Below are 20,170 nucleotides of genomic sequence, written 5' to 3'. Positions count from 1 at the left end.
TCTAAAGCATCACCAGAATTCAACTGTCCATAGGGCAGGGAACATAAATAAGTGAAGCGGGCTGGACATAAAGAATAGCAACTGCATGAGCACAGCGCTCAATGGTAATTAGCCTCCATGGAGGGAATTTTGTGGGGATGGGAGAGGGGAAGAAGGGAGAGAAATGGGTGAATGTCAGAACACATGCCCCACCTGAAGGAGGCACTTCTCAGACCCTTTCCATTGCTCTCCTACAGGAGCATGGGGTCACGGTTATCAGATACTCTGATTTTCAAAAGAAAGTATTCTGGTTTTTATGTGACATCTCCCAATATTTAAATGTTGTTAACTAATTAAAAATTGTTCGAGCCAACATTGGAGTGGGGGTGGGGAGGAGTCAAAGGGGGATGAAGAGCCCCCTTGTCATCAAGTGGATTCTGACTCATGGCGGCCCCATGTGTGTCAGAGCAGAACTGTGCTCCTTAGGGTTTTCAATGGCTGGTTTTTCAGAAGTAGATTGCCAGGCCTTTCTTTTGAGGTGCCTCTGTGTTAAGCCAGGGACTCCCACCATTGGGGAGGCCCAAGTAAAATATGTCTGTGAGTCAACCATTTTCCACCTGTGAGATGCCAGTGGCAAGAAAAAAATTCAAACACACACACACACAACAAATTCCAAGGAACAGTAAAATAAAATTGTATTCTTTAAAAATCTATTCTTGAAAAACTATTCTAAAAAAAAAGATTACTTCTTAAAGATAACTTAATACCTAATATTTAATGTTTAAAATGAACAGAAAACAAAGCAAATGAGTGAAAGGAAGCCAGCATTGCTAGCAAAAACAAATCACGTTGGCCAGAACAGAAGCATGGATATATTAGGAAAGCGACAGGAGAAGAGCCTGAACAAGTAGTGTGGGGAAAGATGATAAAAAACTTGTAAAATAATTTTAACAACTTTTTAACTAAGATTTGACATTCTCAAATTTACATTAAAAAATTAATCTATGGAGGTAGTGTGGAGGATGGCTTGGAAGGAGAGAGACGAAATACAAAAAATGAAGTTGGTATCTTCTTAACTTCTGCCCCTTTAAAAATGAGATTGATGGTGTCCTTTTGAGTAGTAAAAGCAAGGAGGATCGTCCCCAGGTCTTGTGAAATCTAAGCCTAAGTAGAGGGATGGTATCTTTCCCCTTGCTCAGGAGAGGAGTCAAGGAAAAGAGGTGCACTTGTTTCTGATGCTGTTTGTCCCAGTTACCAGCAGGGGTCAGCCTGGGTGTGGGAGCATTACACACTGAACCTCAGCACTTGAGTTTGTTTTTTAATGAGGTCAGATAACAAAAATCTACCTAAGTGGCCTTTGAGAGAGTGTCACTGCCATTCCCCTGGATACCAATTGTATCTCAAATTCTGCTTGATAGAATCTACACCTAGCAGCGGAGAGGCAAGTCTGACAAATCACCCAAGGCCGTATAGTGGGAAATGACTTTCACCACTTCCTCCTCTTCTTATGCCTTATAAAGGTTCCGTGCTGCTATTAACACCATGTTCAGAGTAAAAGGTTTGGAATGATGCTCTTAAGTTCTTGTTTTTGCTTTTTAAAAAAGTGCTTAACAATTTAAAGGGAATATGAATTTAAGTGGTTCTGTGTAAAGAAACATTCTGCCACTGTTTTTCAACATTTATGGTATATTGTTACTTTTCTTTTAAACTTAATATACTTTTTGCAACTACTATAAAATTTTAAATTTTTTCACTAATTAAAGATGCAATTAAAATAATGGCTATGGCTATAAATGCCAAATACTGGCTGCTATTATTACAAAGGCAGAGATTTGGTCTTGACTTCGCAGGAGCATTAGGAGAATATCCTGACTCCTGTTCTCTCCCCTTCCTGCCATTAAAAAAAAAGGTGCAAAATGGTAGTAATAATATATTAAATTAAGCAATGTTACGCAAAATAAGTCTAGCTTATTAAAAAATAAAGCAGCAGTGATATGTAGATAAATACTAGCATCAATTAAGAGGAAAGTAGAGTTTTTTTCTCAGTGTAAACATCGGTTGTGGCATCTGTTTCCCCATGTTTTTCCTGTCATCCTTATTGCTCACTTCGTAGTTCACTTCCGTAAGGATGGTGAGAATATCATCGCCTCTGAAAAACATAGCATAACATTGTGAGGATGGGTGGGGAAAGAAACTCAAATGAACTGTTTCATCTGCTGTACTAAATGATAGTTCTTTCCCTCAAAACATAGGCATTTGAAATAATAACTGGCTAAACTAAGACTAGGGTCCCTGGGTGGTGCAAATAATTTGCGCTCAGCTGCTAACCAAAAGGTTGGTGGTTGGAACCCACCCAGGATCACCATGGAAGAAAGCCCTAGTCATCTGCTTCTGCAAAGATTACAGCCAAGAAACCCTATGGAGCTCAGTTCTGCTCTGTAACACATGGGGTCGCCATGAGTTGGAATCAACTTGACAGCACATGGTTTGTTGTTTTTGGAAACTAAGACCTAACAGCTTTCCAGATAAAGGAGTTGGCTCAGAGCTTAATAAGCAGGGCTTTGAACCAGTTCATTCCGGTTTGATCTCTGCTGAGAATTCGCATTTCCACCCCGGATATACTGAATCAGAATCTACATTTTAACATATAGATTAACAGGGATTCTTAAGAATCCCCTGGGGATCAGCAGGGGGTCGAACTGGAATGAACTGGTTGGAAGCCCAGTTAATAACTTACCTTTGGTTTATTGGGAATCTCTACAGACCATCAGAAACCCCAGTGTCAGCATTAGATTTGGTTTCTTTCCCTCCTGACCTTGTGTACCTCTCTCTGCTCCATGTACTATCACTTGGCCCCACGATCCCCATGATGTCCCCCAACACTCTCTGCTTCAAATGACATTGCTTCTGTGGGTTCACATATGATGCAATCAAATTTTGTTATTGTGTGCTATGGAGTCAATTCCAACTTACAGCGACCCTATATGACAGAGTAGAACTTCCCCATAGGGCTTCCAAGGATGTAATCTTTATGGGAGCAGATTGCCAGAACTTTTCTCCCGCAGAGCTACGCAAGTGAAAATTGAATGTCTCCTGCAGCCAATCCTACCCATTTCTCACCAGCCTCTCTATCAGCTTTGTTTGTTCTTTTACCTCCGCAGCTAGCCCCTAGAACCTTGCAGGATTCATGGTCTCACAACAGGGAAACATCATACTGATGTTAGGGTGGGTCAGTTCCTTTATCTGCCATGGGAAATTTTCACTCTGCGTACACTCAAAACATAATGAGATATAGAACTAGAAGGAAACTGCAGAAGATTCCTTGCTATTCATCTGTCAGGTGTGTGTGCATTTAGGTAATCTGTGATGTAAGAAACTTCCATTTAACTAAAAGGAGCATATGATGTAATAAACGAGGAAAGGATATTGTGTACTACATTTCATGGCTTCAAAGCAGACCAAATCAGTGGGAAGATAAAGGCTTGCTACTAAAGTGGGTGATCAACTTATCTCCCACAATGTACCAAGAAGGTGTGAGGTTGTTAGCTATTATAGAACTTTTGACAAAGTTGGAGAATGTTAAACATCGGAATGGTTACTACCTTCTTGGAAGACTTCCAAAATTAGTTGGGTTGACTCAGTCATGTTCCTGCTTGAAAGACAGAGAGCTGGAATACATGGCTTTACCATCCTTTCCAGCTCTGTAATTCCCTGATTGCCCTTGAGATGTAGAATAAGTCAAATCCCTCAGTGAGTATCTCAGTTTCTCCATCTATGAACTAAAGATGTTAGCACTTGCCATCTCTCTCACTTCACAACTGACCTGGCAACACTCCCCTTGGACACTGATCTGATCTGTTAATATTGACCATAAAGCAACTTCTAATGGCCTCTGGATATGGATGTATAGTAGTGGCCATGGGGAGATAGGTAGCATAAAACTGAGGAGGGTGGGCAGGCAAAAATTACCGAGGACATCTTTCTCTCAGGCTCTCACAAAGTGACTGGATATACCAGGTCCCCTCCACGGGGCTTCGGTAGGAAACACAGTTATTCACAGTGGCCATCCCCAGCAGAAAGTCAGCCTCATCTGGAATATAACTCTTCTGAGATGATGCCATTTCTGAACAGGCTTCCTGCTGTTCTGCATCGGTCTCAACAGCTATACCTTTCTGGTAGTTACTCCCTTGGCAAGCTTGAATAAAAAAGATTTTGGGTTTGCCTGCAAGGGAAGGGCACTTCAAACCAGTGAAGTAAGAGGTCAGTTCACAGATGGAGGCTTCCTGCCCGTCAGTGCCATAGATGATGCCCTTGTCTCCGTGGGAGAGGATGCAGCAGATGAAGCAGTCGTTGTTACTGTGGTCCTTGTTTTGGTAGGATTCCAGAACTTCACAGATTTTCTTTGCTGTGAGGTCTTGGAAATGTACTACCTCAAAGTGAAGGTCACTGAAGGTCTTTTTCAAAGCCTCTGAAAAGTGAAATAAGGGAAACTCATAGTACAATAATTCCCAGACCACAACCCAGAGCTAAAGAGCACCACCAACAGGTCTAACATTGATCAGATAAGAATTTGAACCAGAATTTAAAGAACAAGCCCCTCTAAAAGAGTAGTAGTTGGATTCCATGGCTGCTAATATTTATTGCCACCAGCTGAGAACATTGCCAAATCATGAGGCAAACAGGAAGGGGAGACTATTGTTGACTTGTCTTTTCTGAACTAGTCTACAAGATGTATAAACTAACAACAGTTACAAGTGGCCAATATTTACAGTACCAGTGAATTACTTATTGTTCCTCCATGTTCCCATTAATTCAATACTTTGCCTAGAAATTTCCTCTGCAACAAACATGGACTGATCAAAAGTCATGGCATTGCTGCACCTTCTGATTTGTTGATCTCTTTGGTCCTCTCACTAAGAAATATCACGCAATTTCATTCATTTATTCATTCAGCAAATATATACTGATTCCCTACTTTGAACCAAGCCCTATGCCTAGTTATGGGCATGTAGTGATAGGCCAGAAAGAAATGCCCACCTCTCCCACAAAAAAAAAAGTTGTATAAACTACTATTTAGACTGACTACCAAACCAATTAAAAAAATAATTGTATTACTTACATAACCAGAAAAAAAGTTAAAATTTTTTTTGAATAAAATGTATCTATCTAACTTATGCTAAATCCTCTCAAATGACTCAAGCAGTAGGTCTCTTTTACTCATTTGGCATGGAACATAATAACAGGGACAGAAAAAGCAGGGCATGCAAACTTAAATGCCCACCAGAACCAAGTCAGTCATGGGCCAGATATAAGGAAAATCAACTGCCAGAAGTAGAGTATTATTTAAAGAGAAATTTAATATTAGATCAATAGAAATCAGAGACCTGAAAACTTTTCTTCAATACCAAGATGTATGATGATGAATGATGTATTTGACAGACTTAATCTGTGGTTTTGTAAAATCGTAGAATCAATTTGCTTGAATAACAAATCAATTGTTAACAGGGATCATCTCAGAGTCCTGATGATTATAACTAGCCTACATTAATTTTCTAAACTTTGCAAAATATCATTACCTGATGTTGTAACTGTCATGAACACCAAATCACATCAGAATTCTTAATAATCACTATGGTCAGATTGGATTACTTCTATTATTCTTTTTAGCTGAAGTCGTTTTTATATTCATATGCCACAAATTGTTTTTTTCATTTAACTTGTAAGTTTTCAGTCTGAGCTTAAATAGGCTGTCCGGAAGTATTTCTAGCTAGTTTAACATTTGAAACATGTGAAGGACAAATAATTTCTGCTGCACTCAATAGCCCAACTTTTACAAACATACCTTTTATAAGTGGTCTTGATACCAAGGCAATTTTTTCACCTAATGCCTAATGCATGTCACAGGGGCACTATACATTTAGTTGAATTAAAAACAAATCTTACTGCTGCTTTTAATAAGCTGCCTTTTAGTAAGATTTAATACTTTATATATACATTGCTTTGAAAAAGATTAATTTTTTTAAAAAATTAACAAATAGATTGTTCTTCACCTCCACTGGGTTGCATCCATTTTTTTCTTTAAACACATGGCCCTGTTGGTACTTTTGTTCTCCCCCTTTGGATAAAAACATAGGTATAAGAAATATTTCACTGCTCTATTTTGGGTTATACTGTACCTGCATCCAATTCTGTTCCATTCCTATCCTTAATGTTGCAAAGTTTGTCCACAGCCTTCCGTGCTACACTAAAATTATAATTGTTGAAGATCAGACAGTAACCCCGAGGTTTGCTTTTCATTCGGTAAACTTTGTCCGATATCTGGAAAACAAAAACCCAACCTAGGAGCTGACTCTGTGGGTCAAACACTAGAGATTCGAACAAACAATCCATAGTGAGATACTGGGCTGTCTCCTAAGCGAAACTGGCTTTCCATTATCCCACCCCAATTTGGGTTGTTTCCCTGATGAACTAGTTTCCACCTGTTCCTAGATCTCTCCGAGACTTCTGCCCCAAAGTTAGTGTGTAAAGTCAATGTCCCAATTGTTGGGGCTTCTGAACACTGCATATATATATTGTTGTCATTATTTTGTTACAATTTTAATTTGCATTATAATTATTTGGTATTATAATTATTTGTTCTCATGTTGCTTACTATACAGAAGACTCCTCCAGACACATTCCATCTGTGCCAGAGACTAAAATTTATTAACTTGTGAGTGCTCAATCAAGAGTTGCTGATTGAACGAATGGCTGCTCCTCCATGACCTTCTGTTTCTCTGGGCTTTCTGCTCAACTCATCCGGGCTTCTGGGCTGCGTGCCTGCCCTTCAGACATGACATAGTGTGGTCTCTGGGCCTCTTAAAGCTGATGTCTTAACTCAGCACTCAGGACCACAGGAGCTGGTGGGGTGAGATGCACTGGTCAGGCAGGCTGTGGCTACACTGCAGTTTCCAGTATCCAGACTGAAGTACCTGACACAACCTGTTAGAGGCGGCCCTGTGTCCTGCTCATTTTCCCAGGACTGTTTCAATGCTGACATCAGTCAGCATTTAGATGGAAGTCTTGAGGTAGAGAAAGGGTCCTGGGCTAGGCGGCAGAATTCCTGGCTCTACTACTTAATAACCATAAGACTTTGGGTAAGTTACCTAATCTATAAGAAGCCCTGGTGGTGCAACAGTTAAGCACTTGGCTGCTAATAAAAAAGGTTGGTGGTTTGAACCTACCCAGCAGCTCTGCAGGAGAAAGACCGGCTATCTGCTCCCATAAAGATTTACAGCCTAGGAAATCCTATAGGGCAGTTCTACTCTGTCCTGTAGGGTCACTGTGAGTCAGAATTGACTTGATAGTACACAACAACAGCAACGTAATCTGTCCTAGACTCAATATCTTTAGTTGTTCAGTGGGGACAATACTTGTAGAGTGCTGTTTACAAAGTGCCACATTACTTTGGCTAATCACCAAGTTTTAGACTGAGAGAGGCCTCATGAAGAGCCTGACAGTAAGTAGCACTTGGGGAGGAGTGAATGGGCTAATAAGTCAGAATGCATTTGGTGAATTGTTAAATATTACATAAGCAGACATTATTATGTCTAAAAAAAACCAAACCAGTTGCCGTTGAGTCGATTCCCACTCATAGTGACCCTACAGGACAGAGTAAAACTGCCCCATAGGGTTTCCAAGGAGCAGCTGGTAGTTTCAAACTGCCACCTTTTGGTTAACAGCCAAGCTCTGAACCACGATGCCACTATTATGTCTAGAAAGGAAATTATTATGCTGATTTAATCAAGATGAGGATACAGAGATGGCTAGATCATGAATGTTTGCTGCTTGTATTTAATTACAAAGGAGAAACATTTTTGAAAATGTCAAACTCAAAGACGAGGCTTTGCCTTTTCCAATCCTGCTAAACAGACTCTTTCCCCAAAGCCCTCCCCTATTCAGGCTGATGTGACTCCTGGAAAGATTAGGTAGGAAGCTTCCTATCCTTTTTACCCTCCAACCATTCCAACACCTTTGTCTTTTGTTTTAAAAATTAAAATTTAATTCATAGAAAACTGAAGAGGCCACATTTTTAATCTGTCTTTTTGTGATTTTTTTCCTACATTTCCCAAAATTTGTAATAAGTTTCTGCCCCTTATTGATTTATCTGGTAGTTAAAAAAGCTAATGAATATAATAATTAGCATCTGCAAAGCATAGGAAAGAGCAATTGGAGGTTTCCACGTACCTGTGACTCACTTTCCAGTTCTCTTGGTGAGTCAGAGATAGCCAGCTCTCTGAACAACTCCTCCCCTACAAGCAATCAAAAGACACGTCTAGAATGAGACATGGCAGGGAAAGTACTTTGGTAAAGAAACATGTAGCACCAGGGACAGCATCCCACTGCTGTCGAGTCGATTCTGACTCATAGCGACCCTATAGGACAGAGTAGAACCGCCCCATAGAGCTTCCAAGGCTGTAATCTTTATGGAAGCAGACTGCCACATCTTTCTCCCTCAGAGCGGCTGGTGGGTATGAACTGCCGACTTTCGGTTAGCAGCCGAGCAGTTAACCACTGCGCCACCAGGGCTCCTTTAGGACAACATAAGGTACATTTAGAAATAAAAATTCAAAGACTCAAATTAAAATTCAAAGGCCTTAAATATGGTCTTTCAGTCCACAGGAATTCTGAAGGCTGGGCAATTAACATACTTCTGGAGACACAAGGTCTCATCCCTAAAGGGAGCATTATGGCCAAGAAGTGCCATAATTTTATATTCCTCCACATCGCTAGGCTGCACTTTGTGGTATTTGTGAGATATTCTGTAATCAAACTACCAGAAAGCACTAGCCCCGATGAATTATTGATTTAAAAGAACTTTAGCCTATTAGAGCCTTGGGGTTGGCGAGTGTGGAGTTAGGAGGGATGCATGAACATCACTCAGCCTGATTCTTTAACAAGGAACCCTGGTGGTGCAGAGTTTAAACACTCAGCTCTTAACCGAAAGTTTGAATCCACCAGTGGCTCTGTGGAAGAAAAGACCTGGCAATCTGCTCCTGTAAAGATTACACCCTACAAGGCAGCTCTACTCTGTCTGTGGGGTTGCTATGAGTTGAAATTGACTTGATGGCACCTAACAACAACAGCAATCGTTAACAAAGAGCGATCCAAAATTTGTTTTGTGCACACACACGCATACACACACATACACACAAAGCCAGGGTGAAAATATAACAAAAATATTCACACTATTAATATTTATAGGGTGATGGGATTACTGGGTTTTAAAAAATATTCCTCTGAATTTAAAATAACCTTCAGTTAGTATACATAATTTTTATAGTCAGAAATAATTTTTTAATAATCACAATTTTGAAGGAGATCCTTCTTGAGATTCCCTTCTCCTTGTTTAGCCTAGTTTACCCAGGATTGGATTGGACCAAATTCCCTCTCTGGGATAAAAAGTGTCATTTGGCTGGAGCTGACCCAGGGTGAGGCAGGCAGGTGATGTTGACACAATGACTCAACTCATATTCAGTCAAGGGGCCTCTGTCAGGAAGGGCAAACTAAATTATTTTAGCTGAAGGAGTAAGTGACATAACCAAGGAATTCTGAAAATATATTGAATCCAGTTTATTGTTGTTGATTCTGACTCATGGCGACCCCATATGTGCACAGTAGTACTGCTCCATAGGGTTTTCAAGGATGTGATCTTTCAAAAGCAGATTTCCAGACCTGTCTTCCAAGGTGTCTGTGGGTGAGTTTGACCCATCACCTTCTGGCTAGTAGTCAAGCATTTAACCATTTGTGCCACCCAGGAACTCCTTGAATCCAGTTACCCAGTACGTAACACAAGCAAGCAAGCAATCTCGAGAGAAAGAGCGAGAAGGAGAGAGAGAGAGAGAAAGGGAAGGTAGGAAGGAAGGGAGAGAGGGAGGGAGGAAGGAAGAAGAGAAAAGCTGGGAGAAAACATTACTGACAAACTCTGTACCTATGTCAGACTGGTCAGTCTGAGGCTTCAGGGTCTGTCTTTTGACAACTCTTTTTACATCTTTCAATGTGTAGAGGAGGTAGCTACAAACAGCCACTGAGGTTTCATCCTGATGTTAGGACAGTAGGTCCATTAAGATGTGGACATGGTAGAAAGTTTGTGGAGGTGAGGCAGGCAGATATCTGAGAGTAAATTAACTTACTAAATTGTGAAAACTTATCTCCAAGTATTACCATTTGAAAATCCATCTGAACTTTCAAGGCTCGCTCTTCCCTCTGAATTAAAAAGAAACCCACCCCCCACAGCTGGTTAGAAGCAGTTGTGATTATAGAAGGATTTGTCAATTTAAGAACACAATTTACAAACGTATTTTGCTGTCGGGTTATTTCTACCTCTGCTTAAGTCTTCATAATCATTGATTTTCAACAGCAGGCTCTTATTGATTTGGTCACAGATTCTTTTCAGGGTGTCCAAGTTGCTTTCCCCGAGGATGACCCTCTTCTCCATCTCTATGAAAATATCCAGCAAGGTCTAGAAGGAGGAGAAACAAAGTTGGAAGACCGGATTGAGTGATACTGTTTTTCAGATGAGATTTTTTTGCTTCCACTTTCTTTAAATGAAAGGCCCTCCCTTGCTTCCCAAGCAGATCTTCCTGAGCGGGTATGCTGGTCTTGTAAAGCCAATGGACTACGAGAGGGATGGCGGTAGGGTGATTCTGTGTTTTCTGGCCCAGAAAGGCACAAGTGAGAGAATAGAAGAGAAGCCATGTCAGCTGAGTCAGGGGCCTGTGGATGCCTTTGTGTGGCAATTGGGAAGCAGTCTGAGGTGCCTGGCTGAGACACAGCAGCCCAGTTGCCATGATGACGGCCCTGGGGGCTGCCTTACACCTCTACTTTGTCTCTGGCACCCAATCCAGATTCAGACCTGAGCCCCTTCCCCGCATCTGCCTCAGTTCCAAGTTTCAGGCTGTCTTGGGGACTGCAAAAATGGGGAAATGCCTCAGGCCCACAACTGTCTTCTGGCTCTGCTGGGCTGTGCCCCAACAAACTACCAGCCTTCTCTCCTTGCTCCTAATGGTTAATGTGAGCAGCACTTTACAGTCTACAAGGGAATTATATCTACAAAAGCCATGCCTGACAACTTAATTCTCCCCTGGTTGAAAAATGAGAATCTAGGTTGCTTGTCCTTGAAGAGGCATCCTCTTCAATCTCAGAAATCCCCACTGCCTGACCAATTCCCAGGAATAAAACTTGGCAGGATACAAGTCTTACCAAATCATCATCCAGTTTACATTTTGGAATCTCCTTTTTCAAAAGAAACTTAAAGGACTTTAATTCTTCTTTGTTTACATCTTCGAAAATCTGAAAAAGCATGACCCTGCAGTGGGAAATGAAGCCACTTTAGAAATATTTTCTTAAATAATTTCCCATTTGATATATGGAGTCACAGTAGACTTGATTCCAATGACCTCCCTTTAAAATGAAGTCAGTTAATGGCATGATGTATGAACTGAGTCCTTATAAAGAGAACAATGTTGTGACACAGAAAACTACTGGCTAATGTCCAACTATGGAGCCCTGGAGGTGTTAACCGAAAGGTTGACAGTTCGAACCCCCCAGCGGCTCTGCAGGAGAAAGACCTGGGGATCTGCCCCCATAAAGATTAAAACAAACAAACAAACAAACAAAAAAAAAAATCCATTGCCGTCGAGTCTATACCTACTCATAGTAGGTATACTACTCACAGTAGGACTGTCCCATAGGGGTTCCAAGTAGTGGCTGGTGGATTTGAACTGCCAACCTTTTGGTTAGCAGCTGAGCTCTTAACCACTGTGCCACCAGGGCTTCCTGTAAAGACTACAGCCTAGAAAATCCTATGGGGCAGTTCTACTCTGTCACATGGGGTCCCTATGAGTCGAAATCAACTTGACGGCGCCCAACAATAACCACAACAAATGTCCAACTATCCCACCCTGAAAAAAATTTAAAATTTGAGCAACTTTGCCTTTCAGTTAAATTAATCTTGTTTTTCTTTTGTCCTTCATCATAAGGTAAAAACTTGTTCTAATAAAAACCACCACATGTCTGTCAATTTGTCATACGGTGGTGGCTTGTGTGTTGCTGTGATACTGGAAGCTCTGCCACCAATATTTCAAATACCAGCAGGGTCACCCTTGGTGGACAGGTTTCAGCAGTTTCTAGACTAAGACAGACTAGGAAGAAGAGCCCAGCTGTCTACTTCTGAGAAATTAGCCAGTGAAAACCTTATGAATAGCAGCAGAACATTGATATAGTGCTGGAAGATGAGTCCCTCAGGTTGGAAGGCACTCAAAAGATGACTAGAGAAGAGCTGCCTCCTCAAAATACAGTCAAACTTAATGATGTGGATTGAGTCAAGCTTTTGGGACTTTAATTTGCTGATGTGGCATGACTCAAAATGAGAAGAAACAGCTGCAAACATCCATTAATAATCGGAATGTGGAATGTACGAAGTATGAATCTAGGAAAATGGGAAATTGTCAAAAAATGAAATGGAACGCATAAACATCAATATCCTAGGCAATAGTGAGGTGAAATGGACCAGTATTGGCCATTTGTAGGCATATGGATATTATCCATACTTCAGGATAGATCTTGAAATGCTCTTTTTGATGATGAATGCGACGCCATTCCTCTTCAATTTGTCATTCCTGGCATAGAAGACCATATGATTATCTGACTCAAAATACACAGAGTCACTGTACCAAAAAGAATTGGTTGATGTTCAACCATTTCAGGAGGTAGCATATGATCAGGAACCAAAGGTACTGAAAGAAGAGGTCTAAGATGCAATAAAGGCATTGTTGAAAAACGGGGCCCCAGGAATTCATGAAATATCAACTGAACTGTTTCCACAAACAGATGCAGCACTAGAGGTGTTCACTTGTCTATGCCAAGAAATTTAGAAGACAGCTACCTGGCCGACTGACAGGAAGAGATCCATATTTGTACCCATTCCAAAGAAAGGTGATCCAACAGAATGTGGAAATTATTGAACAATATCATTAATATCACATGCAAGTAAAATTTTGCTGAACATCATTTAAAAGCAGCTGCAGCAGTACATCAACAGGGAACTGCCAGAAATTTAAGCTGGATTCAGAAGAGGACATGGAACAAGGAATATCATTGCTGATGTCAGCTGGATCTTGGCTGAAAGCAGAGAATACCAGAAAGATGTTTACATCTGTTTTATCGACTATGCAAAGCCATTGACTGTGTGGATCATAACAAATTATGGATAACATTGCGAAGAATGGGAATTCCAGAACACTTACTTGTGCTCATGAAGAACCTGTACATAGACCAAGAGGCAGTCATTTGACCAGAACAAGGGGATACTGCGTGGTTTAAAGTCAAGAAAGGTGTGCATCAGGGTTGTATCCTTTCACCATACTTATTCAGTCTATATGCTGAGCAAATAATCCGAGAAGCTGGATTATATGAAGAAGAATGCGGCATTAGGGTTGGCAAAGACTCATTAACAACTTATGATATGCAGATGACACAACCTTGCTTGCTGAAAATGAAGAGGACTTGAAGCACTTACTGATGAAGATCAAAGACCACAGCCTTCAGTATGGATTGCACCTCAATATAAAGAAAACCAAAATCCTCACAACTGGACCAATAAGCAGCATCATGATAAACGGAAAAAATTTGTCAAGGATTTCATTTTACTTGGATCCACAATCAATGCCCGTGGAAGCAGCAGTCAAGAAATCAAGTGATACATTGCATTGGGTAAATTTGCTGCAAAAGACCTCTTTAAAGTGTTAAAAAACAAAGATGTCATTTTAAGGACTAAGGTGTGCCTGATCCAAGCCGTAGTGTTTTCAATCGCCTCATATGCATGTGAAAGCTGGAAAATGAATAAGGAAGACCAAAGAAGAATTGATGCCTTTGAATTATGGTGCTGGCAAAGAATATTGAACTTCCAGAGGAATGAACAAATCTGTCTTGGAAGAAATACAACCAGAATGCCCGTTAGAAATGAGGATGGTGAGACTTCGCCTCACATAACTTTGGACATGTTATCAGGAGGGACCAGTCCCTGGGGAAGGACATCATGCTTGGTAAAAGTAGAGGGTCAGCGAAAAAGAGGAAGCCCCTCAACAAGATAGATTGACACAGTGGCTGCAACAATGGGCTCAAGCCTAATGATTGTGAGGATGGCACAGGACCAGGCAGTATTTTGCTCTGTTGTACGTAGGGTCGCTGTGAGTTGGAACCATCTCGACAGCACCTAACAACAACAATTAAATAAATGGACTTTTTGAAATTATGCTTTTTAAAATGCAAATTGGATCATCACTCCCCTAATTAAAACTTGTCAGTATCCTCCCAGTCATTTCATTCAGTAGGAAGGCCAAACATTTGGTTTTGGAATACAAGAACCTTTGTGAACAGAGCCCTGCTCATCTTCTTCCACCTTTGTGAACTGAGCCCTGCTCATCTTCTTCCACCTTTGTGAACTGAGCCCTGCTCATCTTCTTCCCCCACTGCACCTCAGCCCTCTCCCTCTAGTCTCCTCAACACACCCTCACAGAGCCCTTACAGGTTCCACCAACACCAAAGGACCTGAAGCTCCAAACACACCTACCTTCTCACCCCTTTACACTATGTTCCCCCCCCCCCCACTTCCTACACCTCTAGTTCCTTGGCTATGTGCAGACTCCCACTTACCCACTAAGAATCAGCTCAAGCATTGCCTAGATGTCCTCAGACTGCATTCCCTCCTTCCCTGTGCCTTTGTATCACCCAAAGGATAACACGCATAATTGTCTGTTTACCAAACTGAGTTCTCTGATAGCAAAGTTTGTGCCCTTTTTACTTTTTCATAAACCCAGAGGGCTGTGAGGTGCAGTGTTTAAGTTCATGGGACCCAGGCTACCGGTGTTGGAACCTTGGCTGCGTATCTATGAGCTGTGTGATTTAGACATGTTACACATATTTTTTTCCCTTACCTGTAGACTAGAGATGATACTATATCTACATTTTAGGGAGGTGGCAAGAATTAAATAAATAAAATTAAACGAAAAATAAATAAATATTAAATGGATAAAGTGCTTAAACCAATCTTTGGCACACACTAAGTGTGCAACAAGTGATAAAAACCCTTTGCCGTCGAGTTGATTCTGGCTCATGGCGACCCCGTGTGTTACAGAGTAGAACTGATCCATAGGGTTTTCTTGACTATAATCTTTATGGAAGCAGATCACCAGGCCTTTCTTCCACAGTGCCATCAGGTGGGTTACAGCCGTCAACCTTTAGGTTAGCATTCGAGTGCAAAGCATTTGCACCATCCAGGGACATGTACTATTGTTTCTTGGTACATGCTAGACTTTTGGGATATGCTTGTTGAATGGATGAACAAAGAAGTATTTTATAAGTCAGCAAACCTTTCAATATTACAGGTGGAAAGGAAAATTAATACCAAAACATGTTAACTTCAAAATTAAATTAGAAAATTAAAATTCTGAAAATAAAAATAGTGTAGAAACAGAAGTTACTCAGTGTTATCATCGGCTCATCTATCTTCTCATGGAACCTCTACCCCAGAAGTGGTTCTCTAAAGCTTTCTTAGTTTGGCCAAGACTGAATCTAACTGAAAGCTACTATGACTCTTTTAATTTTATTGCAAGGTATTTTTAATAAATTTTGCATTAAAAATGTAACAAATTGGAATTAAAAAATACCTTATTACAAGGTAACTTACCTTTTTCACTTTCTCATTACTGAAACCTGCTGGCTTTCTTGTAGCTTCACTGTCTAGGAATAAACCTAGTTTATAAGATACTTATTTTATAGGTAGCAATTATAATTTGAAAGTAAAACATCTAGTTCTATCTACTTATTTCCATTTGGAAGAAAAGTGCATTTCATATAAATGGAAAGTGACCACACTAGCATAGTCCTTATCTACTGGCTAATTTTCAACAATGATGAACTAGCTGTGGGTTGTGATTATGCTGGCCTTTTTAATCTCGATCTAATATGTGAAAGATTTTGCCATATCCTGCCCTTGTTTGGGAACGCTTAGTCCTCCAGCAGAAAGGTTCAGATCATTGTCTGGTATTGATGGTTTGCCTCAGCCTAGCTCACATGGAAGAAGGAGTGGAATTTTCAGAAGGCCAAGATGGTAATATAAAATGAGACCCTCCAGCTTTCCAAGTTCTGGCGCTATTGTTTCTTAGGGTTAATTGGTATCTTAATGAATAAATTCCTTATAAGAATTTCACAATTCTATTAAACTAAAGCTATCCTGAATATCTCTTTTGTCATTTAAAATAAAAATGGCCAAGCCTCAGAGTAGTGAAATGTATGACAAGGGACATGCCGGACATGTCTCTGAGAATAGAAGGACCAGTAGCTACAGAGCAGATTCTGACTCATAGCAACTCCAGGTTTCAGAAGTGAATCACCAGTTCCTGTCTTCCAAGGCACTGCTGAGTGTGTTCAAACTGCCAACCCTTAGGTTAGTAGTCAAGTGCAAACTGTTTACACCACCCAGGGACCTACGTTGCTATTTAGGGCCTTTAAATTTCTTAATCTGACCCTGGTGGGACATCTTCCCAGAGGCTCCAAAGTCACACCATACAGACAAACCTCAGTCTGCCCTGCCCACAAAGATGTATCCATTTAACCCACACCTCCAAGTCCTCAAACTGTGGAGGTTCTACTCACCTGTAGGCAGAAACCTGGGCCTTGCCTGGTTTCTGAAGCTCTCTCTCCATCTCCTGCTTACTGATGCCAAGGTACTTGGTCAGTAAGTCTAGACTTTGAATTCGGAAAAGGAGCTCCTTCAAGAAGGACTGGTTGTTCTCTTCCAACAGTCTCTTTTCCTGGAGTGCCCTGAAGAACGCCAAGGGATCCTTAATGTGTTCCTGTTTCCTTTGTGGGATATGGTCCAGGCTCAGGAATTTGAGGGAGGCCAGTTTATCACTGTCCAGTTGTTCGCCAATATTATACAGAAGACTGTTGAAATCCATGCTTGTCAAGAGTTAGCAATGCAGTTGCTACCTAGGTCAAAATATAATGCTATATTCAGATGAGGAAGAAAAGTACCAGGTACTGGTTTGCTCCTTCATCAAATACAATTGAATCTACTACACGCCAGACATTTTGCTGTGGATACAGGGGAGGAAATACACAGACTCATACAAACAGGAAAATAAGACAAGTTCCTGCTCTCATGTAGCTTCTATTCATTGTTGTGTGCCATCAAGTCAATTCCAACTCATAGTGACCCTATAGGACAGAGAAGAACTGCCCCATAGGTTACCTAGACTGTAATCTTTATAGGAGCAGATTGCCAGGTCTTTTCTCCCGTGGAGCTGCTGGTAGGTTCAGACTGCCAACCTTTGAGCTAACAGCTGAACCTTAACCATTGCATCACCAGAGCTCCTTAGCTTCTATTTAGGAGGGTAAATACACATACATGGCCAAAGGATTGTGACAGGATGCAGCAGAATACAGAAAAATCAGCCCTAACTCAGCTTCAACTTGTCCATCAGTATAAGAAGAGTTGAATGAGCTATTAATCATATTTGGTGGGATTCTGTTGGAAGATCAGCATGGTTGGATATGTGTGATCTCCATAATGTATTAATTAAGTGATACATATATTCGTTTATTCACAAATCTCTAACAAACACACAGTGAGCTGTTTTCAGTGGTTGTGTAAAAATGGCATTGAGGTCGTCTGACCTCCACTAACTTCACAAACGGGAGGAAAGGATCACCATCAACATCAGTCCAAGGCTGATTTCCTATGGAGCAGAAGTCAGACGTGCTTCCTCTCTCCAACCTTATTTTTTTTTTTTAACCAAATGCAAGTCATTTATTTAGGATGTGAAGGAAACACCAGTAGGAAAGTGGGGAAAAGAGACAGAGTAGGTAATTCAGCCAAAAAAGGGAGCGTTATCAAACAAGTTACCACAGTAAAAAACTGGACCTTAGCCCATCAGGGAACTTTAGAAGCCAATGTACAGCATGTGCTCAGAGTTACTGCTCTGATGCGTGAGGGCACTAGGGTATTTATATACCAACCCCTACTGTCACCTGGTTGAGGAAAGGATATTCATTCTCAGGCATTTCCTGCCCGCCCGTGCTTCGGCAGAATGGGTACTGCCCACCATAGGAGGCACCCAGGCAGAGAGGTGCTGGTGTTGGCAGTTTCTCTCCAACTTTCTTACCAATTCTGACACTAGCTGTCCCTCCCACAGCAATCTCTACTTCTCTGCTGAGTTCAATAATTCATTGCAATGGCCACACAGAACTCAAAGACCATATTCACGATTATGAGTTTATTAGGAAAGTAACAGGTTACAATAAAGGATCAGGAACGACTCAGGATACCGTTCTTCCATCAGGGCAGCTCCTTGGCCGTGCCTGCAGGTAGGCCTCTCCCTCAGCCCCTGCACCCCTCAGGCTGGCCTCTGCCCTGCTCCGGCAAGTGTTACAAAGTTGTTTAGCTCCCTGATAAGTGCCCAGAGGCACCCCACTCTACCGGGAAGCCTCCTGCCCAAAAGCACTCAGTAGCTCTCTTGCTCACGTGTAGCCACTACCTGCCTTTCAGTGGAGGCTTGGGTGTTGCTATGATGCTGAGAACAGACAGGTGGTGGCTGTGCATGAGGTACATTGGCCAAGAATTGAACTGGGTCTCCTACAGGGAAGGTAGGATTCTACCACTGAACCACGACTGCCCCATTCTAAATGTACGTGTACAAAAATTAAAATTTCTGTTTAGAGAAAAGGAAGTCAGCACAGGAGAGTAAGAGGAAGAAAGAAAACATCAGCACCACAAAAAAAAAAGCACTACAAAAATGACAGCAATAAACTCGCACCTATCAATAATTACACTGAATGTAAATGGCCCCAATGCACCCATAAAGAGACAGACAGTGACAGAATGGATAAAAAAACAGGATCCATCAATATGCTCTCTACAAGAGACACACCTTAGAAACAAAGATGTAAATTTATCAAAAATCAAAGCATGGAAAAAAATATATCAAAAAAGAGTGGCAATACTAATCTCAGATAAAATAGACATTAAAACAAAATTCCAAACAACTTACTGCATTGGGCAAATATGCTGCAAAAGACCTCATTTGACTGATCATACTTTTATATACACACTCATATTTATTATTTTTATATATAGTAATTCCTAAAAATTAAATATTCTGAGAATGTATATAAAGGTATGACCAGTCAAATCTCTGTCATAGTATGCTTCATTAAATATTATCATCATAAAGATGATGCAGCAATCCAAATAAATGATTGCTATACTAAAATTGAAGAAGGCCTGGTGGCACAGTTGTTAAACAGCTCAGCTGATAACTGCAAGTTCAACAGTTTGAATCCACCAGCTGCTCCGGAATAGAAAGATGTGGCAGTCTGCTTCTGTAGAGATTACAGCCTTGAAAACCCTGTGGGGCAATTCTATTCTGTCCTATATGGTTGCTATGAGTCGGAATTGACTTGATGGTAATGTGTTTTTATATCAAAATTGTGCCATTATTAAAAATATGTAAAATATATTACTATGGATAAATAATGGATTTTATAAAAAAGAGGAATTGATAAATTAGGAAACAATGTGATTTAACTTTTTTTTTAAGAAGGCTATTTACTAAAATCAAGAGACAAGGATCAGATAGTAATTTTGCACAAGACCAGTAAATACATTTTTCCTATTTAATTTGCCAAATTCATACAATATTTTTGTACTATTAATAAAAAATCTTCTTTTAACCTTCAAAAAAAAAATTCACCATAAAATACAAAGAAGGAAACTATATAATGATTAAGCGGATGATCCATCATGAAGACATAACCATTAATAAACATCTATGCACCCAATGACAGGACTCCCAAATACATAAACTCTAACAGCACTGTAAAGAGAAATTGACAGTTCCACAATAATAGTAGGCGACTTCAACACACCACTCTTAGTAAAGGACAGAACATCTAGAAAGAAACTCAACAAAGATAAAGAAGACTTAAATGGCACAATCAGCCAACTTGACCTAATAGACATATACAGAATACCACACCCAACAGCTACAAAGTACACTTTCTTTTCCAATGCACATGGAACGTTCTCCAGAATAGACCACATCTTAGGCCACAGAGCAATCCTCAACAAGATCCAAAACGTTGAGATAAT

The 20,170-nt window shown here is 40.6% G+C and overlaps 1 protein-coding gene across 3 annotated transcripts in view; it reads right to left on the bottom strand.

The window, feature by feature from the left end:
* Nucleotides 1–287: 287 nt before the first annotated feature.
* Nucleotides 288–20,170, bottom strand: part of CASP8 (caspase 8) — a 33,374-nt gene continuing 13,491 nt past the window's right edge. Inside the window, exons 2-9 of one of the 3 annotated variants that reach the window (XM_004378220.2) lie at nt 16,675–17,006; nt 11,221–11,326; nt 10,342–10,480; nt 10,183–10,224; nt 8,206–8,270; nt 6,156–6,297; nt 3,949–4,447; nt 288–2,128 (exon numbers count right to left, since the gene is read on the bottom strand). In XM_004378220.2, the coding sequence (XP_004378277.1) occupies nt 1,993–2,128; nt 3,949–4,447; nt 6,156–6,297; nt 8,206–8,270; nt 10,183–10,224; nt 10,342–10,480; nt 11,221–11,326; nt 16,675–16,979 (1,434 nt within the window). In that variant the 5' untranslated portion in view covers nt 16,980–17,006 and the 3' untranslated portion in view covers nt 288–1,992. Of the gene's footprint in view, nt 2,129–3,948; nt 4,448–6,155; nt 6,298–8,205; nt 8,271–10,182; nt 10,225–10,341; nt 10,481–11,220; nt 11,327–16,674; nt 17,011–20,170 lie in introns of all 3 variants that reach the window. The other 2 variants (XM_023732989.1, XM_004378221.2) reach the window with 2 other exon arrangements.

Source organism: Trichechus manatus, unplaced genomic scaffold (assembly GCF_000243295.1).
Source record: "Trichechus manatus latirostris isolate Lorelei unplaced genomic scaffold, TriManLat1.0 scaffold00056, whole genome shotgun sequence".
In the NCBI taxonomy this organism is placed as follows: domain Eukaryota; kingdom Metazoa; phylum Chordata; class Mammalia; order Sirenia; family Trichechidae; genus Trichechus; species Trichechus manatus.
Note: the sequence above shows the minus strand (reverse complement) of the source record. Positions and strands in the feature narration are given on the sequence as shown.